General features: G+C 37.3%; 1 protein-coding gene across 1 annotated transcript in view; it reads right to left on the reverse strand.

The window, feature by feature from the left end:
* TLE4 (TLE family member 4, transcriptional corepressor) overlaps positions 1-25,752 on the reverse strand; it is a 133,689-nt gene that overhangs the window by 53,793 nt on the left and 54,144 nt on the right. The window contains exons 4-5 of the mRNA XM_085312255.1: positions 20,137-20,199; positions 10,232-10,306 (exon numbers count right to left, since the gene is read on the reverse strand). Of these exons, the coding sequence (XP_085168381.1) occupies positions 10,232-10,306; positions 20,137-20,199 (138 nt within the window). The remainder of the gene's footprint in view (positions 1-10,231; positions 10,307-20,136; positions 20,200-25,752) is intronic.

Below are 25,752 nucleotides of genomic sequence, written 5' to 3' on the forward strand. Positions count from 1 at the left end.
TATATACTCTAGGGTAACACAGGATAAAACAACTAACTCCAATGCCACATCTAAACAAATGGGTAAAAATGCTTTACAAAAGGTTCATATCTGAATATCACTAGTTTTCATAACTCCAATTCTAAATATTGATACTTAGGTTAATTCTTTCTCCATGTATCTTAAAAGATCATATTTAATGTAAAATGTGATGATGAATGCACTAAGAAATTACCTTCTTTCTTTTAGCAGGTCTCTTTCCTAATATATATGTATTTTTTTCTTGAGTCAGCACATTCAAAGTCTATTTTCCTGGAAAAGATTCAAGTTTTTTCCAGATACTTTCCAAGCAGGTATGTGTCACAGTAATCTACTACTTTTCCCCTTAGAGACCCTAAAAGCTCACAGCCATTATCCACACAACCTGAACGTACTCCTCTAACCTGAGGACATTTCTAATGTTAACAAACTAATCTTTCAAGAACACATTTTAGATCTAGAAAAATGTGTATTACATGGATTTGCAATACTGCTGCAGAGGGAACCCCTAAAATAACTGGATAAAATTGCTTCATGAAATTTTTTAGGGGAAGTGACTGATTGCTCAGAGTGAATCATTAGTAAGATATAACACACAAAACAGCAACCAAGATGAAGAGGAAAGAGAAAGGAAAACAATGGCTCAAGAGTACACAATGTCAACACTTGGTTAAAAGATCAGCAGGAGAAATAACAGAAATGAAAGTACTTTGGCACACACAGATAAGTGTGTGTTTTGGACCGTATGCGTTTTTGCACAACATGCCTGTTTGYACCATCTGACACAATAAGCACTACTTTTTTCTTCTTCACACAGTTCTCTACTGTCATAATGTCATAAACCATATTTTTCTAGTATTAAGGCACGGCAGGAGTCTACGAAGAGACTCACAAAGTAGCTCCTCCAGTTAAATGGTCTTGGAGCTACATGCCTGTATATCTTATGATCAGTTTTCCATAAAGATACAGCASTACCTACAAAAGGTGGAGCTGCTTACTACCCTTAAGGTCACTCTTCAAGAGTGATCATTTGCAATTAAGTGTGCTTGGTGTGAAAGTGAGATATTAGAGACTGGTGGGCATGCTAAACACTCATATGCAGCTGATCTACTGGAAAGCACAGACTGCATTTTTATTCACAAAGGGGAATGACTGCACAGGTAAGAGCAAATCTGGGAAAAGAGTTAAAAACAATAAAAAGGGTGAGAAAGAATAAAGACCAAATTAAAAAAAAAACAAATGTCAAGGTTCTTATTCTCTGTGAACCAGGAATTTCTGTCTTTTTTTGGGGGGCAGGGGGGGGGGAGAAAAAAAGAAAAAAAGATAGAGGAAAGCAAGCTACATTGAGAAAGCTATGGGGGGAAGGGAATATCAATGGCTGTCATTAATTAGAAGGGGAGCACTTAGGGGAGCATATTTAGAACTCCTACATAAATAACAAACTATCAGAATCATGTCTATACAAATTGCCTCAAAGATCTTTTAAGTGATCCAGACACAAAAATCCACGCCAGAATCACGTTGTGGGTTGACAGGCAATATATGTACAGAACATTTCTGTCCTTAATCATACATATAGGAATATCTGTCAGGATAGCTGTTTCAACATTTGCCCTCCCTTCCCTCCTTACAACTATTTTTCACTCAGTGAAACAGCCATACAGAGGTCAAAAAGAGGAAGGGGGGGRARGGRAARRAAAAAAAAGAAAAGCCTTGTGATATCAAAGACCTGGTAAAAGAGGTCAGCATTTTACTAAAGAAAACTTGGTCTTGCAGAAGGCCAAGTACACTGTTTTTCCAGAATCTGGAAGTTCAGTAGTTCATTGTTCCCTTTGCAAGACTCCTCCTCATTTCAAACACTTTCACCCAGGGAGAAAAGGAAGAAGAATTAGGCTCTTTAGAACTACTTTCTATTATCACTTAATAAAGGGCAGAAATTCTTGCATAAATCATGCCACTTCAGCTCTCTTCCCTCCCTCCCCCGCCAACCAACCCTGCTAACCAAAAAAAAAAAAAAAAACCTCAAAACCCCACCTCTTCTCTTCTGCAAGAGAAGGCAGAAAGCTCCAAATGTAGCTGCACTGAAGGTCCTGCAATGTGCAGCACTGCTGGTCTCACAACCACCACACGTATCAAATCTGCACTTCAAGACATTTTTACACGGATCAATCAATACAAAGAAAAGAAGACAGAAGCAACAGGTCACTACAGTTATGTGCAGACTCATGGCAAAAAATGCCTCTAAACATATGCACATTGGTTGAAATGCCTAATTTACCCAACTCCTCCACTCACATCCTACCCTTGGACACTGGGAAGAGGCCATCTCTCATCTGCACCGGGAGCAGGGTAACACTGTCCCTTGTGACTTTTTGAATTTTGATTCTATTCTTCATGACTAGATGAAGAAATTAATCTCTACACTTTGGAAAGTGCTGTCCTAAACCTTCTTCTAGGTCCTCATTGAAAGTTTCTGATCTCCTGGGCTATATAAACATGACTAAAAACTGACAAAGCTACTATCTCAGTCAAATAGTAAAATTATCAAAAGCTAAAAGAGTTCAATAATGCTACTGGTTACACAGTCCTGTGTTGTAAAACTGTAGGCAATTCCATCACCTGAGTTTTTATTATGACAGTAATTTAACCAAAATTTAAATCACGAAGTGTCGTCAACAAGAGCCAYGTTGTCTTTGCATAAATGTGCAACATGCATTTCAAACATGGATTTGTTTAATGCATCTTTTAAAGTCAATTCTTAGTAAGTCACATTCTGGATGGCTTATGAATAAGCACAGTCTCCATAATTCTCACAGTGCCAATGTTATATTTTGCAGTACTTACAATACACAAATACTCACTGTGTTGAATTTCAACAAACAGTCTTTCTTTGGGAATGAAAACCTGGTTAACTGGCATTGATCTCTTCTTTCCAATCCATTCTGTATCTTCAAAGACATTTGCTTGCACTGTGTTGAGAAGTCTAACAGGGTATTTCTGATACAACTCTGTGCCCATGCACACCACTGTAATCCCACTCTTTTTGGTGGTGAGTAGATTCATTCCACATAACAAAATTTGGTGTGAGGATATGTTGGATCCAAATACCTCTCGCCAATCAGATTTGATTGAGACCTCTGCTTTCTTATCACTAGGAGCATCACTCATGTTTAATCACTTTAATACAGTACCCATTACTTAAAACACCTTTTTGTCTTAGTGCAGTTTCCCAGTTACAGCAACTTGGACATAGCAAGGTCTTGACTAGAATTGAATAATCCCAATTTAAGTCACAGCTCTGTGACTGTGGATGGAGCACTTTTCTGTGTACCTCATCCCTTCCTACTGTAAAACAGGGAAAGTAGTACTTCCTTGTTTCAGAAATAGATTATTAGAATAAATTCAATGCTTGTGATGTATTTATATACTAGGGCAATGTCTATGACAAGTCTTTCAAACAATATTCAAGGAACTTCTCACTAACACAAGTCAAACATTTAAAAATTTCAGACAATTCTGAAGATTTTTTAAATTCCTTCCTCGCAGACTGGCTTAACATCATAAATATCTTCCTTATACAGAATTTTAGACTTCATCCCAGTAAAGAGCGAATGCCCTCACACCATATGCACAAGACTGAAGACACCAAAAGAACTACCCATGAACCAGAAGTTAAGCAAAAGTTTAACTGATCCACTGGAGGGAGATTTGGTCCACATTCACGGCTGTAAAAAAMAGTCTACAAAATGCTGTTGTCTAAATGACAAACATAAAACCCTGTTTAGGGGTAATTTCAGAACTCTGCGGTATGAAACCATGACATAATAATAACTTCCTTTAGCCAGTACCATATGGTAAGAATATTTAAATAAAACAGACTGCATTTTCATTGAATATATAAATACTGCTAATTTTTCAATGAAGCGTTTGCAGGTAACTCCTGGACTTCACAATACTCTCACAGTCGAAGGGTCTTCATAGACTTTTTCTCTTCTTCTGAAACACCAGTATAAGGTCACTGCTGAAGGAAATATATATAACACCTAGCAGACAGGGTATGGCAAATCTGTATTTGGTTGGAGACAGCTTCCATACACGGTAGTACAGACCACCACGGCAACAGTGTTTTCTTTCTCTCCTGCACACAAAGTGAGCATGCGCAAAAAGTTTGAAAATACTGCAGTGTGTGTTGATGCTAGAGAACAAAGGAAATTCTCCACAGGACTCCTCATATCTGCAGTGACTACTCCTAATTCTGGGAAAAAAAAAGATGGTGGTCACAGAGCTGTGTGTCAAGGCTTGGAGGACCTTAGAAAMACGGAGGAGGAAGCCAGGTCTCCTAATTTAAGTTTTAACACTTAACACTCATGTCAGGAACTGACTTAAGCATTAACGAGGAAGGCCTTTGGCATAAGCATACTGGCAGWGGGATGTATTAAGTGCTCTGTGCTTCACACTGCAACATTCTACTGACTGCTCCTACAGTGATAGACTAATATAAATTCAGCAGCTACAACAGCTTGTGCAAAGAGGAAAATAGTGACAACTCATTCCAAACATAACAAGAGCACTAAAAACCATACTCAGAGCAGTTTTCCAGTAAATATGGAATCTCAAATTATTTACATTCTAATTACTTTGCTCGGAAATCCTTAAAAAGACCTTGTGTGCCTCATTTCAGATTTTTTGAGCTCAGGATAATGCTGTATATGGAAGGGACTTATTTAAATCAAGCCTCAGCTGTAAGGCTCTCTCCAAAGCTGACACCTGGGAATGTGAGGGGAAGAAAAAAAACACAGAACATCTCTTTCCCCCCCAAAAAGCATAGTCTAACTTAGACAGACTTCAGATGAAWAACTGAAAACAAAGTGTTCATCCAACATCCTTTTACATCTACAATTCTTTCTACAATTCAATTTCAGGGATTAGATACTGTCAAAAAACAAACCATCAAACAAACAAACTTTACATGAACAAGTTATCACCCACTTGCAATATACAAACAATAAATAAAAGTAATTAAACARGAAGGAAGGAATTTCAATATTTCCTCAGGCATATAGTGCAAATAAACACAACTCAAAGCACAGACCCATTAAGTCAACCTCCTCTGCCACCTTCCCACTATTACAATCTGTATACAATATACAGCAGGTGGCCAATTTGTTTTACAGCCTTTAAGTGCCAATCACTACTTCATACAAGCACAGCCTTTGATCAAACAATACAAAAGAGCTGAGAGACAAGCAACTGTTGCACCCATGCTACAACACTTTTACAATTTTACCTCAACTTGTCACCCTCTCTGAAGTTCTCATTTTCAAATGCACACATTTGGCAGCCATGACTTTACTATATGGAGTGGTATTGAAATATTCACAATTAACACAGGAAAAGTTTTTCCTACACCTCCCTCTATTAACTGTCTAGGCATTTTGTATCAGATGGAAAGTACATTTCCTCTTCCTCTTTTCAAGGTCAGATCCTCAGCTTTCCTCTCTCAAGTTATAACTATCAATATCAGCTACAAATCTGCTCCCCTCAACCACTCTYGATTTGATCAAAAAGTCTTCTCTTCCTCAAAGAAAGTAAGCAGACATTTAAGGTACAAAGCATCCACTCTGCATGCAGAGGCAGAAATTCTTCCGTGTGTTAAGCACCAATGCAAAAAAAGGTCTTAGCATTTAGCAGCAGGAGCTCTGGACCACTGGCACTATAGAATAATAGGATGCATTGATGTTAAGCTTTTATTATAAGCTGTGTGCACTTATCTGCATCACACTACTTTCTAAGGTTTGCATATCTGCAAACGTATAAAGGATGAGATACTCTTTTTTAAGAGGCATTGTTCTCCACATCTGTAGAAAAAACACACACACAAAAAATAGACATCTTCCAAGATAGGGCAAACAAGTGCTTCAGCCTCAAATATAGAATAGAAATTTTGACAGCAGTGTATTAAAGAAGGAACTTTATAGCTTGATAATTAYATGTCACAGTACAGAAGAAGTCCTTTCTTCCATTAACTGCCATTTGCTTATTTTTAAGGAAGATAATAAAACTGACATAATAAAACAAAATGCTTAAAAATTAAACCAAAGCTCATTTTTTTCCACTCAAATGTATAGAATGGCAAAGGCAAAATCATTTAAATCATTTCCTTAGTAATACAAGTAATATTTAAATAGATTTAATAGTGCTGCTCCAAACCAATGAATTATGAGTTTAAAACCTATTAAAATGTAATGTTTTTTTCCTGGGCTGAGGGGAGAGAGATTTAAATCCACTGAATTTTAATATTTCAGCTTGAGCTGCAGGAGGTAGAGAAAGTCCAAATGAACTATTCCATCAGCACCATTCAAGCATGAACATTTTAATCAGTTTTACTTCCTTGGAGTTCTCTAACACAGTTTACGCTGTCATTCTGAAAGCACTTAACACAGAGAGTGTGAAAAACCACCAAGGCTTGTTATTGCCTTCACAATTGATGGCAAATAATTTTGCAAGCTTCCTATCATTAAAATGTCACTGCTAAAAATTGAGGTTCAGCATTTCTTGTGCTAAACTGCATTTCCTTTGAACACCATCACATACCTGTTCTTAAGTTTTTGGTACATTTATCTCTCTGTATGTGATAAACAGGCACACAAGCAGTAGCCTTCATTTCTGTCTTACTGCCTAAATGCAGTTGAAAACTGACTATTTTAAACAAGAAAAAAAAAAAGAACAGACCGGTAAAATTCTTGTAAAGTTGCAAGTTAATTTCCCGGTTCCTTTATTAAAACATAACTACATTCAACAGTACATTCCGATTATACACTATAATGGCTGGGGAAAAAAAGAAAAAAATTAAGAGAGTTAGATGACTCAATATAATAATACAGGAAATGAAAACATCATTCCTAATTAGATCTTATTACTGATTTAAGGCTACAATTTGTGTGTTGCTCTAACAGTGTGATCTTGCAGGTTCTAATTTAAAAACACTGAGGCTCTGACACATGACAATATCAAACAGATACATAAGGTTGCTCACCCCCTACAGTCAACCTGGAAGGGAGCACCCGGAACCTGCGCTACAAACTACGTAGAGCAAGATCCTGTACAAAACAGTACTAAAGGGCAAATATCCAATGTAAAGTCTCATTGCCTCCAGATTTACAATCTTGCAGTATATGCTTATGATGTATAGTTTTGCTTTAGTTTATCTCCTCATATCTCTCAAGAAGATAGATTATATTTAACTTGTTTCAGTCTGTCAACAGTTTTAAACTGAACATGACCTGTGAAAGAAGTCATTATAACTGTGTTTCATTCCATTAAACACAACTAGTTTATTGTCAAGAGAACAAGCAGTCTCTCCAGGTTCCAGGCTCACTTCAGTATTTTGCATTTAAACAGCATGGATCAGTGATCTGGTTCATTTACCAATGACGATAGAATAATATTGCAAAGTTAAAAAGGTGCTTCATCAGATTCCATTAAATCAGAGTACATTCATAAAAAAAAGTATATATGTGAGATGCAAAGAGACATGAGTTGTGTATATTCTATTTTTTCTTGTGCCATATTCCACTTTGATAAAACTCATTTTAAATTCTAATAGAGGACTCCTGCATTTGAACTAAAGCAGTTTAGAACGAGCAAGGCAAACTGAACAGGCCTCCCCAAAACCACAGAGAAATTTAAGCTACAGTTATTTTAGAAACCTCAAACTACAATACTGCTTCTGTTATTTTCTGATATAGAGCTTAATGATTAAAAGATATACTTAAAAAAATCTATAAAAAACACACTAATATTAGAAGCTTTTAAAACATCAATGTTATAAGGACAAACTGTCAGACTTAGCAAACTGCAAAATAACTTAAGACAAAACATAGAGACACAAAAAAGTAATAATTTCTAATTATGCTGTTTTCTTTATTGCTTTTTATTTTGAAATGTGTGACAAGATTTTTCTAGATCCATGCCACATTTTCTGCCCCTGAATTCTCTCCTTCAAGGGTAGACATAAAATTATTGTATCCATGCAACTAGAACTTAAGCTCTTTTGATACCTTGCTATCCTAATCATTCATTTTTTTCAATACATCTTTTAAAGATTAATTAGGTTACTTCTCTTCCATAATAAATTCAACYTGATGAACATGAATTTTTCCATCAGTATTGCTGCTGTTTTTCTAAAACTAAAGAGACCTGCACAGCATTTCTCACGTCAGTATAGAATAGCAGAGCAAAAACAGGAAGTACAGCAAGTTAAAAATCACTCTTCTGAGGGAGGTAAGAGTTATCCTTTTCTAATGCATGCACACAGAAAAATCAGGTATTATGAAAATTTGAAGAAACAGAATCTCAATCAGCTCGAAAAGATCATTCAGGAAGCAACAGACAAAACAGAGAATTTACTTCTGCCTAGTAGAAAAGGACCAACTGAAGCATATGCGTGGCTCCCAAACAAATGTCCAGTTTGTTTATATTTATTCTGTGTATTTTAGCGGTTCATGAAAGCAGGGTAAATTTTAAACAATCAGTGCAATATGCAGCATCTCCAACATCACATGTTCTACATCCATAAGCTTTGTTTTTTTAAAGAAAGCAAATGACTTTTGCAATYCCTTTAAGATATGCAACAGTAAATAACAAAAATGTACATAAACACATTGTGCAGTATTCTTATGCATGCCTCTGCACATGCACAAACACAAAATACAGTACGTGCGTATACACACAAACTCTACATACACATATGCAGCACGTACATAGAACTTCTTTACCAAAGAAGCCAACCTTTAGCAACTTACTTTATGCAAAGAATGTTAATAGCAGGCAATATTTTTGGCTAGGTAATGAAAACTAATTGGAAATTACTCATCTCCCACACTCCCCACTGGAGCGTAAAAGACATACAACAAACGTTTTTCATGATTTTACATGACTCGCTCTGATTCACCCCCGTCTTTCTATCGGGCACTTCAGAGGAAATAAAGGTTACTCTTTTCCATTTATATCTTCTGATTGACTACTGATGTTTTCTGTGGTCAGAGGGATACAAAACAGGGTTGGAAACAACCTACGAAAAACAAGCTACAATCAGACCATGGCTCTACATTACCGTCAGCAATGATCAGAGTGTCCTGATTTCTTTGCTAAAAGACAGAAGCATAATTGAAGCAATATCTTCACTTCAGATTGATTATTCGGCGACCCTTATCCACATCTTCACTCAGCAATTTGAATTTTAATGAAAGTAAATGGAATAATTAGCATTTCAAAGTGTGTTTGATACACTGGATAAAAAAAGGAAAAGACTTTTTCTTTTGTATATAGATTATACATTAAAGTATTTGGGAGGTGGTAGAATCAAGGAAGTACAGTTGTAGCGTCTTCATTAGAGTAACTTAAACAACTGCTTGCACTAGCTGCATAATTATTCATGTGAATAATGTGCTATTAAGATATGACTTCTCACCTTTATTTTTTGTAGCATGAACAGCCAATGCTTAGTTGTTATTCCTTTCCTCTTCAGTCATAAAATGTAAACACTAGGGCTACCCACACTCATAAACTGTGCAGGACTTCCACGCTGAGCCAACACGACTACTAGCAAAGGTGTTTTTTTTTAAAAAAAAAAAAAAAAAAAAAAAAAAAAAAAAACAAGATGGGATCCACACACCTGTGTTTTAGACAACTGGAAGCAGAGCACCTACGACCACGCTAGTGGAGGGTTGTATCACCTTTTTTCTTTTTTAAAACAATTAAAATTGTTTTTTCTTTTTTTTTTAAACATCACAAGAAAAAATGTTGTGGCTGTTCATGGTCCTTGACACCACACAGAAAACCACATGGGCAGCGGCAGGAGGTAAAAACCCTTGGTAAACCACAGCATCATTTGATGGCTACTGGTTAAAGAGGCTGCCGAAGCTGACTGACACACAGCTGCTATGTCCTTTAAAAAGCACAACAAAATAAAAAACAGGTATCTACTCAGCCTGAGGGAATGGATACAACACAGACATTACTCCATTGGTCTTTGCAGCACGATGCACAGGGTAAAAGTTTTTTAGGCAGTAACCAGCATCCATGAAGATCAGCCTACTGAACTTCACCACTGCCCACCAATTTTGCCCTCTGGATGGAAACGAGTTCATAAAGAAAAGAAAAGAAAGCTGATTACAAACACTATTACAGTTAAAACAGAAAGACCACATACCCCAATGATTGCGTTCAGTTCTGCCATGGTCACCTGCTTGGCACGTTCCACAGCCTGCACCACTTGTTGCTGGTGCTATAAATGAAGATCAGAAACAGAACAAAATTATTTGTTTTCTACATTATTAAGCATAGATTCCTCTTATTTTATTTTTTTGCTTTTCAATTACATACGTGGCTTGAAATAATTGTTCTCTAACAGTCAAATTCCGTGTTGATATGCAAGGGCAGCAGGTGAGGGTCAGATTTTATTTATGCCATTATTTGCCAGGAATTATATCTCATTCGCCGAAAGAGCTATTTTACAACCTGGCTGCAAGGGAGAGCTGCCCTCCTTTTGTTCATCAGTACAGTGTGTGCTTGAATTTAGAATTTATACACCACCTTAAAATGCAAACCACTTTTCTTATAACCACAGAAACTTTTTGAGTCAAAAAAAGAAAAAAATACTGAAAAAGAAAGATATGTATTGTCAACAGCCACACGGTGCCCACATCACTGAAGCATATGTAGATTCTCCTTCTTGATACATTTCAAAGCAGTTCAACCACAGGAAAAAAAATTAAAATGCCATTCACAATTCTGTCAAACACATGAAAGGGAACTAATTATTTCACTTCCCAACATGTAAATTTTAAGAGCTTAAAAAAGTTCATGAAAAACACATGGTCTAATTAACAACACAGTTTACAAGCTTCAGTGGTTACATTATCCCAGTTTGAGTGATACTGCATTCCTGTAGTCAATTCAAAATTGCTCCATGCTGAAAACTGATTGATATTTAGTTGAAAGCACCAWCTACAAATCAAGTTTCTAATCCTGTAATCACATCTGTGCTTCAGGATCTATGCCTGTGAAGCTTCCCTGGTGGCAAATTTGTCTGTACAGGTAGCCTTGCCAAATCCAGACTGCAGACGACAAACTGGTGCAAGGGGTCAAGGGAGACACCAGGGACAACTGTATTGGGAGTGAATCACCTCTGATCTACCACCATAAATTGAACAAAGTAAAGCATGAGCTTTTGCCTATAGTAAGAGGTGCTGGAAGTGTAACAGGGCCTTCACGCTCCAGTGGAAAAGGAAATGGTGAAATGCTCTGTACCTCATTTGGAAACTCCTGTCTACATTTTATTCAGTGCAGAGTTTAAACAAGAGCTGAGAGTGTCTTGGTAAGGCCTCCTAAATACAAAGCACAATTTTTTGGGCCCACAGCTTCTGGTTCAGATGAGGCAGACAAACCCAGGCAGCCCTCACCTCAGGGGACAAAGCAGCCCTCCCCCCTCCTCTTCACCCCTCCCAGAGGCCCACAGGCGCTGTGTGCACAGCCTCTACCTCCACCGCTCAATGCCACAAGYTGAAATATTTACATTTAAACAGCAAATAAACAAAATACTGGGTTTTTTTACACAGGCACCTCCACAGAAAAAAATAAAATTTCCTCTTTCTCCTAATCATAGCCAGCTGATGACTAAGCCTTGACCAGTTATCATATGGTAACTAAGGGTATAACCTATGCTAACTGTGCAACTCAGGTATCTTTTCAGTTTCTCAAAAGCAAACATGCCCAGAGTTACACATTAGTCCCATACATGTTGATTATTATCAGTGTTTTTTTTTTTTTTTTGGAGGGGGAGGGGTAATCGGCATGTAGAACATGTAGGAAATAGAAAGCTTTCTATCTGCTGTGAGAGAGGTCAGTAGGGCCTTGCTATAGCAATCTATGGGCATATCATACTACARTCTCAGGGACAACATAAAATAAGGATGGAACCAAATCCTTGGGATTTCCTCCAAGGCAGAGTACCTGAAGAATAGCAGAAACGCTTTGTAAGCAACAGCGAGCTGGGAGAGGAGGCTCAGAAGGAAGGGCTCTGAGAATCATAGAATCACACAATCAGTGAGGTTGGAAGGGACCTCTGGAGATCATCTAGTCCAGCCTCCCTGCTCAGCAGGGTCACCTACAGCATGTTAGACAGGGATGCATCCAGGCAGGCCTTGAAGATCTCCAGAGGAGGAAACTCCACCGCCTCTCTGGGCAACCTGTGGCAGTGCTCCGTCACTCTCACAGGGAAGAAATTCCCCTTCARTCTCCCTGAGAGCTCTGGGGTCTGGCATTCTCAGATATTTCAGTTCTTAGTGCCTTTACCTGCTCTGTACTAAAAGGGCTTGGAATCTAGAACACACAAACAAAAATTTTCACTTATAAATTCTCTCCCACAAAAGCTCTCAGGGTGAGAAGAAGTAAGCCTACAAATCCATCTTTAACTAACAGAAATGCTGACCTCAACAACAAGGAAAAGGATAAATAAGAAYAATGAAGGAGGTAATTTAGAAACACTTCTGGAAGGAAGAAAATAGTTTTAAGGTTTGTTTGTTTTTAAGCAAATAAAAATTAAATGGAGATGCCAGGAGAGCAAATAACATACTGTAGCAAACAGAATCACAGCAGTCCCATTTAGAGTTTTCTAAAGCAACAGTGCTAATGTAAACCAAATCTGTCACTTTTAAGCAGCCAATGTAAAGAACAAAAAGAAGGCTGAATATGAGCGAATGTGTTCTTGGCATTTGGAAAAAAACACAGTGCTTTGTCACCATCACGGAAAACCAACAAAACCAAAACTACAATTCTCAAGTCTCAAGCTCCTGATCATGCGTTATCATCTCCAAGTCATCACGTGATAGGGACAGGTGCAGCTTACATCAATTATGTAGCTGAAAGCCTTATCTGTGACACATTTCTTTAAACAGCAAGAAGCTAATCAAAAAGTTACACCATTATCTTCCGGCAACTGTAAATTAAACCAAAAAGAGAGTCGTAACATTTTTGATAGTCATCAAAAAAAAAAAAAAAAAAAAAAAAAAAGGATTGATCCAGAAAATTAGTCATCTCTGCATTCCCCAGCATTTCCTACACAATGCTTGTTTAACAATCTCTTAATATTTTCTTTGTAAGCATTCGGTTTTCCAATTCCAGTACTCATTTATCTAAATACTGTTCCCAGGGCCATAGGCAGGAGAAGAAAAAAAAAAAAGAAGAAAAAAGAAAACTTTAGAAAGGCACAGAATGCTGATCTGAAAACAAAGTTATTCTAGAAATAACTCCAATTGTCATCCAGGCTATGGAAAAATAAGACAACTCCACAACAGCTTAAATGGTTTTCTTTCCTTTTCAACAAACATATAAAGGAATATTTCTTTCCCAAGAAAAGGGAAGGAAAAGCGGAACAGCAGAGTACTCAAAAACTTTACTTGAATATAAATAAATAAATAAATAAATAAACTCTGAACAGTCATAATAAGACACAAATTCCCTAAGCAATTGCATAAGACATCTTTAACAGATTCTAGTTAAGTTTGGCATCAAGTCTTCATAGAGGGAAAAACTCATGGGTCTTATGATAGTGAACCTTCATTAGGTATGGTAGAAACAATAAAAACTCTCCTATTGCCAGCTGCTTTAACATCAATTTAATCTTCAGGAGCATATTATGCAAAACACCCAAAATAGATGGTCTGTAATTAGCCTCTCTGCCATTTCCACCTCAGCACTGTAACAAGATCTGGGCAGGCTCTGTCTGAGCTCTCCTGAAATGCCACTTGAGAGTCTGCCCTGAGTGACCAAGAAGCTACTTCCAGTCACACATGCAAACATCACACTCCAATGCATTAAAATAAATAAAAACAAAATAATTGCATTGCACAGCAAGCTACTGCCTCCTTCTCCCTTCCCAGTTGTGAAGGATAGAGTGTAGCAGAATTTGAAGAAAACACAAGTTTCCAAAGGAACGTCCCRGCTACCATTGCACCTTTTTGACAGTAAGGGCCATGGTACTCATTTGAACATCCTTAAGTGCAAGGTGGCTCTATTTTGTTAATCACAACTGCAATAATGTGTGAAGAGCCCTATATGCAAGGCATATGAGAAGGAACATGACAGAGCTCCAAACACCCAGCAGAAAAAGAGAAAGGGGGGAGAGAGGGAGAGACAGAGAGAAAGGAAGAAAAACAAACGGAAGGAAACACAGACGCTGAATGGGCTGCCAGCTGGCTACCCTAAACCAGATGTATATTAAAGAATTGATTTCTTCTTAGTTTGTGCTTAAATGCCTTCTCCTGCAGACACTCTAATAACAAACAGCAAATGTTAAAACCAAACGGCGTCCAACAGCCTGCCCATCAGGTGATCAAGTAAGGATTTATAGTCAAGTGAAAGGGGAAAAAAAAGTATTCCCCCCCCCCCATTTCAAAAAAACTGTAGAGATATACAGTTGTGGCTCCTCTTTACACACAAGGGGAAGATAAACCAATTTTCCTCATATACATGAAAACAGTATTTTGCATTGCATCAAACAGGCTGAGGCAATGAACTCAATACCCTGCCCTGCCTGTCACGCAGACTAGTATCATTTCTCCTTTTTAATGTCTTCCTTGTGTCTCCTTTTCATCCTTTTTTGCTTTCTCTAATGAATGGTGTTCTGTCCTAGCCTGGTATTGGAAATATTCTCCTTTCAGTCTCATGGTATGGGTAGCCACAGCAGAGACTACAAGAGGGATGTAGGCGTTCTCACCATCATATTGTTTCACCACATTGTCTTTCATCTAGCCCGACTCCAGCAAAAACACTGCAGCATGGTGGAAAATACCTGTGATTTTTATACCACTTCAGAGCTCCCTTCTGTTTCCAGTGACAGGGGAGCTGGGCTGACAGCAACTGAGCAGTGGAAATTCCCCAACACACACATGCACTGAAGTTGGTGTTAAAAACACATAATTTCAGCCATTCTCCAGCACCACTAAAGAGCTCCAAAGCAAAACTCACTAAACAATTCACACTACGGAAGCAAGGAGCTACTGCTATGTTACATTTACTTGTTTCATTACTTGTTTAGAGGGAGTATAGGTCAGGTCTTACTTAGGAACTGCTGTAGTCTCATTCTGAAAAGCCTGATCTAGAGACAGCATAACAAAACAAAGTAGTACAGCACACACTTAGAAAACTAAAAGGGACCAGCAAAGGCACTGAACCCAGGCACTGTAGCTCAGGCAACATATAATAACCACTTCATAAATAACAGTAAGAAAACTGCTCAAAATATATGCATAAATTGCTAACAACATGCCTTCTATGGTAGAAGGAATATTATGGATCTCTGACAGCTTCTGTGTACATACTGCTTCAGACCTACTCTTGGGAAAAAAATTGAAGATGGAGGAAAAGGGGAGGGAAGGAAGGAGGYCTTTTCAGCTTCTCACATAATAGACCAACATATGTTTCCTTCTGAACAATGTGGAGTGACTCATGCTTTGCTTCTGTCTAATGGATCTCCTGCTCTTCATCCAAAGGTACTGAACTTGAAGGTACAAGCATCTTTTAGGTAATATAGCTACACAGAAAAGGAAATGTATTATAGCCCATATTTATCTCGTAGAAAGGAAATCATCAACTAACATTAAGTGTTTCCCAGGAAAAGCCCAAACTGTGTATGGTAAAAGCATTCCCTTTAGGGGGGAAGGAAGGAGGAGTGCACGGGCCTGTATGTGTTAGATATCTTATGGGACTTCTGAGTACACTTCACCACCTCAGTTTGCATGAGGAGCTAAAGTTTCCTATTAAAGAACAAGCTTTCTAGCTTGTTTTTAGCTGGTTCATTGGCAGTTGAGCAGCTTGTGTTGAGCTCCAGGTTGCCACAACTACACTGTTAGCTTTAAATCAGCCAGCTTGTGTGTGTCTGCGTGAGTATAAACACAGTCAATATTTACTGAAAAGAAGGTGCTATATGAACATCTCTGATCACACCAAACATGACCACCTAGCACCTTAGTTATCTAAGGTCTTTGGGCACTCAAGGCATACCAGCACGGTCAAACTAAGATGGCCATTTTGCATCCATCCACACATACCATGCTGGCCAGGCAGGAATCAGCCTTGACTCAAACACTGCAGGGTTAGATGAGTGTCACTTCTGCTGCAACTGATAAACTCAGCTGAGAAATTAGAAAAATCAGCAGAGGCAAAATCCACAGCATTAGACCCAAACTGAATTGTGTTTCACTGGGTATTCCATTAGATGGTATGAACTCTCTGTATCTATACAAGTTATRTATGTTACTGTGTTATCTATTGTTACGTGCTATCTATTGTCTATGATATCTATGTTATGTTAATTTTGGTAGACTCAAAACCAAGTTAAGTGCTAACAACCTAGATACTTGCAGACATCCCCCACCTCCTTTACATAATAGGAAGTACTTCAAGAATGCTGGTATCTCACAACATTGCACAGAGGTGGAAAACAACTGTTGCAACACAGGAAGTCTGTAAAAGTAGCAGAAACCAAATAGAGTTCGGCTCCAAGGTCCATCTCATGCCTTGACCACAAAGTCATTCTTTCCTATCAAAATGGGAAGCTTGTATTTCTTGGTACTATTTCTCTTTTTCTCTCTCCCCCCAAGTCAACACAAAAACAAGGTACTACTTAACTGTGTATTTAGGCAGATAGAAACTGTATTTTCAACATAAAGTTTGCTAAAGGACAGCACAGTAAAACTGACTGATGCCATGTATGTAAGAGAACTTCCTAAATACTTTATTGAATTGCCCCTGAAACAAAGCACAAAGTATATGGTGACATAYTATAATTGCAATCTTTTCATGAGATCTCAAGTGATTTTAGCCATAATTTCTTACTTCTGAGTGAGTTATCACAAGCCATTGATTCCTTACAAAGTTAACAAGCAATAAGACAAGTTAACTTGGTGCTATTATGAGGTAATAATGTTGCCATCAGTGCATGTAACCGCTGTATTTTGTTCATTTTTCCCTCAGGCACAATACAAAGGAGTCTGATCACATTTTTCAGCCACTACTCCACAGACTGTATGCAAAATGCATAAACAGCAAAAGCACATTGCAATTCAGTTCTCTATTAATCTAGACGATGAAATAAAGAGGCTTCTATTATTTTTTAAAGACAAAAATTAGATAGAAACCAAAACTAGCAGAATACTCAAAACTAGAGATCAGTTCTCTTCTGCCTCACCAGCACATGCCAATACAAYCTCATTTAAATAAGTGTTCCTAATAATAGAGGCCATACAATTACCACAATTTTCTTAACCCCAGTATGAAAACTACTATAATCAGTGGCACTACTAAGACATTTTAAAAGGTTTTTTTTAATGCTTCCCCTTTCAAAATCTCTTTCCTGTCTATCCCCTCTCCCTTCTTGCTAGATGAGCTAAAAAACACACAAGAGAAAAGCAAGACAAATGTGTAGACTGACTTTTTGGAAATGTTCCCTTTTCTCTTTGTAAATGCACATAAAAATGCTGAAATTGTGAACTTTTTCTGAACTCTCCATTTCCTTTGCAGCCTGAAGAGCTTTGACACTATGACATCATGCACACAGGAGACGCAATAATGCTTGGTAAATGCAACAGAATGAGATGTGTATGAACAGGTGAAGGCCAAGATTGGGGGAAAAAAAAAAAAGCCTACTAGCACAGAAATCATACAAAAGCTTGTTTTCAGATCTAAAATTGCTTAATTAATCAGTCTAATCTAAAAACCTAGCAAAGTAAACAGCAGTCATTAAGCACATTGAGCCCTCCTTGCGTGGTACTGTACCAGTAACAGAAGCAGGGCATCATCACTTTGCRAATTTACCATCTGGATTATCTCAGTTGTCTACCTACATAGTTCTTAAAATAAGCATATTAATGAGAATCTACTGCAAAGGTTAAGTTCATAACTATTTTGAAATTGCTCCCCATGCCTAGCTTTATGGCTAGGAGGCTGTTAAATAGCAATCAGGGTCCTTGGCTCATAGTTCGCTGGTTTTTGTATAGGAACTCAACAAGAGAGATTCTCCCTGAGTAAAGAAAAATTAAGAAATATGATGTGCAGCCTTCACAATGCCTCCTGCCTTCAATGCAGGAGCTTAAAATGTAGCAATATTAGCTTTCAGGAGAATGACTCCAGGGTCATTCAGCTGCAGGGACAGGAGAGCACAATGCATATGGAGCAGAGAAAAAGGAGAACTGGTGCTCATCTGAGTTAGGCACCACTAAAAGTAAAACTCCTGACTTAYTACCTTTTCTTTTTTAATTCCACATAAGAACCCAGAGAGAGTAGAGGCTAAAATTTTCAAAATCAAAGGCCAAATCTGCCAGACTTTGTAAATGCAACATTTTTCCCTTCAAATATATTCTAATTGTAAGCTCATGTACCCCCTCCTTTGCTTGTCTAATTGGCAAGACACATAACCTACTCTAAGAGAAAACATGTTTGTGGAAGTACAAAAAAGAAAACAGTCAGATTTGTGCAGTGAAATGAAGATTTCCGTAGGATTTCAGCTGAAAAGAGCAGTATCACTATCAGTAGTAATAAATCAGTGCAAAGTTTCTAAATACTGCACCACACACTGTTGAAAAGATGTCACTGTCATGGAAATGTCAATCCTATGCCTTTGCCGAGATCATATCTTTGCCTGCCAAGTACTCATCCCTGCCTTTGTTTCAAGATTGTCATTTAGCACTCATGAGTATGAATCAGTTTTACACCTCGTTTTTATATGTCATGCTATTGCTGAACAACAGCCCCAATAACTAGATGTATAATGTTTCTGTAGCAGTCAAAAGTACAAAATCAACAGAGTTTCATTTTAGGTTTGGGCAGGACTTGAATTCCAGTCCTCCAGCAATGTAGCTGAAGAAGCATGGATAAATCATTAAATACCATTTAGTTTCCACAAACCCATATTTATAAGCAAAGAGTACCACAACGTATGTGAACTATGTCAGGTTCTAGGTTTGGTAGCATTATTCTCATTGTTTCAAACAAACAGACACACAAACACACAGCACATCCACGGCATTAGCTGAATGCTAACATCAAACATGTGGCCTCTTGTACATGGCACGATAAGCAGCTCTCTTGAAAAGTAAGGACACTCCATAGAACAATTAAAAAGGCGGGAGAAGGAATCCTAGCATATTCTCAGACACGGATACAATGTTATATGGATGGACTACAAACACATCCAGCTTACAGCTATGACTTTTCAGCCACTGGTTCTACTGAAATGAAATCACACATTACGTACACACATGCCAACATGTACCAATAGTCCCACTTTTCAATCCCTTCCTTTCAGGGTAGTGGGGAAGCCGCTATGCACCTGAAGTCTCCTTTCATRAACCACATTTCATTCTACTTTGCACATGCCTGTGAGAAGGCTCTCTCACTAGCCCCAACTAACTCCCTTAAATCCCAATTCCCCTCAAAGTATCAATAGCACTCTAAAGATAATACCAAAAAATTGTAATTTTGAGAAAATTAGTGCTTAGAGAAAATAGCTCACAGGGAGCATTAATCTTCTGCATATACTCCCCAAATATAGAAGAAATTTAAAAGGATTTAAGATAGTAAGTAATCTGGGATGAAGCAGGGGGGAAGGCAGAAAAAAAGCTGCATTAGTACATCTATTGTGTTGAGCATCACTACTCAACAGACCAACATGGAAGCTTCTGCTGAACTTTAAAGCTCGCTGCCAAGAATGTAGCACAAATCATGCCTTTCTAGCATTTCTGCAAGCCATCCTCTGATTTCAGATTCACAGAGTCATAACTCTGAGCAACACTGCATTTGTACATGAGAGTAAAATATTTAAACAACTAGATCTTTGCTTAGCACATTACAATATGCTCCATTACATAAATATACTTAAATGACATTATAATAGACCTGGAGAAGATAATGAAAATACAATGAGAACAGCACAGAGGCAAGTCATCTATAAGCACTGAGAGATTCGTAAGGGAACAGTCTCAACACACAGTCCCACTTTTGTGACAGATATGGTAAGACAATTGTTTAAATTACTACCTGTACAAACTACTACCTTACCTCTTGAGATAAGAAGGGAATGACTTGTGCACATATAGCATTCAGCCTCTTGACGATTTCTGCCTGCAAGTGACAAGAAGAAAAAGTTTAATTACAAAAATTCTCAAACGTGATTGTCGGCCATGAACATAGAACACACACATTTGTTTGTTTTCATCTCTGGTCATCATCTAGCTGGGACAGATTATGAAAATAACAGCAGCATTTGGAGACCAATTCAACAAAATATAACAGCTACTGATAATCACTTCTGGTCAATAAAGTTTTTCTTATAAAAATACAGTTTAGAAGCTCCATGTGACATAAATAAAGTTCATTTTCTTTAAGAAACCAAACATATTTTTAAGTCTTCAGGAGATGTAATAAGAACAAAAAAAATGATACTGTGTACTACACTAAACTTTCTCCTATGATGCAAAAAAGATCATTTCAAATTACAACAACAGAAGTGTAAGTGAATGGAACAGATAATCAATGTTAGTATGGATGTAAATAGTTCATCACGAGACCATTAGCAACACAATTTTCAACATCACTGATAATCATTTTACCAAATATTTTACAAAACRTATTGTACTCTTGTATAGTATTTTTGCTATTATCAAACCCAGTCTTAATACTAGTTACTTTCACATTGCATGTGTGATAAGAATGGCCCATAAAAAACTTTTTATTTTCATACTGCAGATCAATTCTTATTCTATTTATCTACAAATCTCAATAGAGTTATAAGATTTGGGAAGCTAACACAAGAATTGCAGCTCTAGAGACAAAATATTTACAGATACATACTTTATTATAATAAATTATAACCTGAGTTAGTTCCTCATTATATGCTAAGACAGTACGCTCTTCTTATGAAGTCACCAACCATATGACAAAGATGTACACATTTGTGCAATTTAGGCTTTCTTCTTTTATCAGTCACTTTTCCAGTATTTTTACCAGGCAGTCTTTTAAATTACAACCCCCCTAGAAACATACCTATATAACAGAAATGCTCAGAAAGGCAGAAACAAGGTGAGAACTACATATAAAATAAATTAGCGTTCAAAAGAATATTACAGTTACATACTGACATAATCAGAAGACATGGTACACTACAGCTAGGAGTGTATGTGAAAGTAACTCTGCCCCCTTGTGCGTACTGTGATACACTTGAGCTAACACATGCATACTTTCTCARACAATACAATTTCATGTTTTCTTTGAAATCCATTTAAGCTCCTGTAGGTTATTTATATAGCAATTTCAAAGTTACACTGTCCCAGTATGTCCTCACTGGTCTAGACCATTTATTCAAGTTCCTGTCTCATTAAAGTTATGCATTTACATTTTCATCACTCATCTACTATACACTTTCTGTTTATTCAGCAGTGTGGGAATAGATTCAGTTTATCACAACGTTAAATTACCTGCTAATTTCAAAAGTCTACATACGCCCTTATCAGATAGCCTACAGTGTAAAAGTTAAATATCCTTTTAAATAAACAGCACATAGTATATTATTTTATATTGAGATTTATGAACTGTTTGTTATATAAAGCAGTACAGAGAGCTGCGTGTGTCTAAGCTTCAGCAAAAGAGGCTGCATGATCTAGTATTGCATTATTTGAGAAACAATATTCAATTATGGAATTGTAGACCATAATACAATACAAAAGTTCTAAAGAACTTGTACCTCAGTTGTTCAAGCAACTTTATTTTAGCATTTCCAAATTTTAGGTCTCAGCCATGCTACTATTTTTAAAAAGGAATCTCTTAAGGGCCTTAAAACCAAAGAGAAAACTGCTTGTCCTACTCTTCAAGGTTTTTCCATATGAAGAGAAAGCTCCAAAGCASCCTCCTGATTTGAGCAGAGTTCTCTCTGGCCCACCCTTTAATACACCATTTACTCATCTTTTGTCTTACATAAATCATTTGAAGATGCATGTTCCACAGTACATTGCCAGTAATAAAAGGCATATCTTGCTTTCCTCTGCTACAAAACAACTTCCCCTACACATCTTTAAAATGTATGTAGCAACCTTACCCAACTCCTGCATAGCTGCTTGAATCAGCTTATGTTGTAATCAAGGGTTTCTGGTGTGCCTTTGCCTCATTCCATACTCAGAAGACGACCACTTTTCACAACTACGTTAGCTTGGATACCTTTACTGAACTCTTGAAGAACTAAGAATAAAATATGCATAAAGTGCAATGCAAATGCTTAGCATGCAGTTTTAAAAAGCTTGTAGGTTCACACATTTTAAGGCCAGAATTGAATATTACAACTGTCTTATCAGACATCCTGAGTAACACAAGCTGTAAAATTTCACCAATTCTTACATCAAGTCCATAATTTCCAGTTCTGTTAAAATATAGCTTAGTCAACAGAACAATTGTATACAAAATACTTTAAGGCATTTCTCCTCAATTACAGTTTATGTTCATATTGAATTTTAACATTCACCCCACATTTCAGCTATTTTATAAATAAACAAATATATATATATATTTAATCATCCTCATTCCCTTCCAAAGAAGTATATTTCCCCCCTACTCTTCTTATGGCAAAAAAAGTTGTTGAAATGTTTTTACTCCATATTTAYACAGGATTTACCTCAGGCAGATTCTGAGCCTGAGAAATGTCAAGCTAAATCGTGAGTTCCAAAAACTTACAAGCAATTGAAAACAGATGATCGAATATGAATACTTATACAACTTTAATAAACCTTTCAATATCAATCCCACAGGAATACAACACAGTGAAAGTCTTTTCATGTTGCACACAGAAAAATGAACCGATGGAAATAGCACCCAGCTCTTATGCATTGTACAGGGAAGAAAAAGAGCTTGCTAATGGCCTCTAAGAGATGCTGAGGCACCCCTCAGCAGTATTTCTTAGTGAGTCGAAAGAGACCACATTAGGCCAGTCAAAAGAAGACTAAGAAGTCCTTCCTATTCAAAGCTATGTGTTAACACTGTTTCTTTTAAAAAATTGTCTTTGTCTCYGCAAAAACAAACATCTATTCTCAGTTGGTGGCTGTGTACACAGTTCTATTTTGTCAGTCTCAACGACACTACACTTTGATAAAACTTACAATAATTTCAGGGACTACAGTCACTTTGCAGAACAAAAAGATGACTAGAAAGGCCTGGGCAAGAAAAGCATAAGGAAAGAGGAAAATGGCAAGAAGCATTATACACTATTCCAAGGTGCAGCGGCCCAGTCATGAGACACTCATCTGATGAGCAACAAACCAAAATATTGGCACTGGGCAGGACATTTCACCTTCCACAAAGCAGATCTCTCTTCTGCATCATTGCTAGGCTGCAGCCAGACTGCTAACAAGCAGTCAGGAAGAAGATAGTTTGACTTAGTGGCTGTACTTAGCTAACAGATTGTAGACGTTCAACAGGACTGAGATATGTAATACCTACTGCTGGAAATGACAGTCAATAGGAAGGCAAGAAGCAAAACACCGTGTACGTGCACCAATGCCAGGAAGGACATTAACAGTTCTGTATTCTGAAATCTCAAAATATCTTGTCTCCATTTGTCTCCTGGACTTAAAAGACACTTCAGAAAGGATACACCACCCACAACTTTACTAATATATTAGACCACTATGCCTTGGCCTGGCAATTGCAGTTCAATATCCTCAGAATGTTATCCGAGAGGATTCCTTGTATTGCCAGAACAGATTTTGAAAACTAAAAGCAAGATACTTCAATGATCTAGCATAAAAGCTTTAGTAACTCTGATCTTGCAAACATTCCAGTAAGAATTAGCTCCTTATTTGTAACCCCGTCATGCCTGAAGTTACTGTGSTAAGACTTTAATTTTACTTCCATCAGGAAAGAAAAATCAAGGTAAGGTACAGTTTCCAAACCAAAGTTTATACAGGTTTGAAGTTTATCTTATGGCTACCTTGTGCTATTATGAGTGGTTGTCAAATGCACCAAAAACCTTGCAAAGTCAATTCCTCTTACAGGCATTAACCATTCTGATACCTCAGAGAGAGGCTRCACCCACAAGGAACTCAGGCAGCAAAAGGAAGCCCAGTTTTGGGGTCTGAAACAAGATATGCAAAGCAGCTTAYAAAATGTTAAGGGAGATTTACTTCTTTCCTGCAAGTTTTCACAGAAATAACTTCTCTGAATAATAATTTCATGCCAAGGAGTTTGCTTCTTTAATCATCAACAGAAATTTAGAGTAAGCAGCACAGCAAAGCTATATGTTCGCACCATACATATGTCAACCTCTAAGACCAAATAGATTATTAGAGGAAGAAGGAAAAAAGACTAACTTGACTTAGGAATTCAGGATGCCTTTCTACACAGTAGACAACACCTGGAAAATAAARCCACGCAACTAAAACATAAAATTCTTCTGATGCTCCCTATATAATTAAATACCTAAATACAAAAGGTAAAAGGCAGTTTTAAGTGAATGCTTATGATGTTAAGTATCTTCTTATGTGATAAATTGTTCAGTGGTAGGACTGAGAATACTGCCAATCTTGCACCAGGAATTCTGTATGCAGTAAACATTACTAATGGCATAGAATTTAGTTGTTAACAAAATTCTGTGGTACTAGAATGTTTCCCTCACAACCTTGCTCAGCATTAGATATTAAATTAACGATCCCAAAACATTACAGCTCAAGAACCAAAATACACCTTTTGTGTATTTTTTGCTGAATAAAATAATCAAATGCAAAAGTCTTAAACCAGGTACTTTAATGGAATAAAACAAAATATTCTTTGTCTTAACACTGCAACATTTTCTGCAATGAACTTTAAGGAATAATACAACAGCAACATGCTTAATTGTTTATTAACAAATATCATTAAATCATCCGACACTAGCTTAGTATGGATGTCTTGCTAGGTCATACTAAAGCATGAAGGTGCAGACTCTGATAATGTAGGTTACTATCTCAGGAGGCCTCTTCTTCTGCCATTAGATCAAGCCTGAAAACTCATACTGCATTCATCTTTCCRTAACACACAAGAGGAAAATCTGCATCAAAGTAGAAGATATGTATTATTTTGTGTTTTAAAACCTACATTCAAAAACTAGTTTAATATCTTTTCTTTCAGATGTCATGGCAGTGGGGTTTTCACAATCAACCTAATTGGCAGGAGAAGGAAAAAGTATGATWTCATAAAATCAGGCAGCCAATTCCTCACATTGAAAGCTCAAGTTGCCTCGGAAACACTGCTGCTTCCACGATCATCTAATTTTGCCTCTTTTGTCCCATAGGAGCAAGCTTTTGAGAGGCATCATTTATTTACAGGTCTTTCCACTGGGCTTCAGTTATCGGCCAATAATACTGTGGACACACACTTCTAATGGCCTATGTTTTGAAACCGAGTCTAATCTAATGGCACAGTGCCCAAACTCCTTTTCCAGCATAGCCATTAAAGGATGTACGTTATTGCTGTTGTCACCATTGATATTTGTCATTGTAATGTAATTAGGGCCCTAAAATGATGCATTACAGCCCTTGGCACAGCTTCTATTAAAATCTTTTCTTCTGCTCACTGAACTGCGACCTGCTTTCTGATGAGTAACAGACAGCTTTAGGGTGAGGAGCAGATTCATCAAAGAAGTATTTTTCAGCTTTG

This window comes from Rhea americana, unplaced genomic scaffold, assembly GCF_003343005.1.
Source record: "Rhea americana isolate MKP2758 unplaced genomic scaffold, rheAme1 scaffold_11, whole genome shotgun sequence".
Lineage (NCBI taxonomy): Eukaryota > Metazoa > Chordata > Aves > Rheiformes > Rheidae > Rhea > Rhea americana.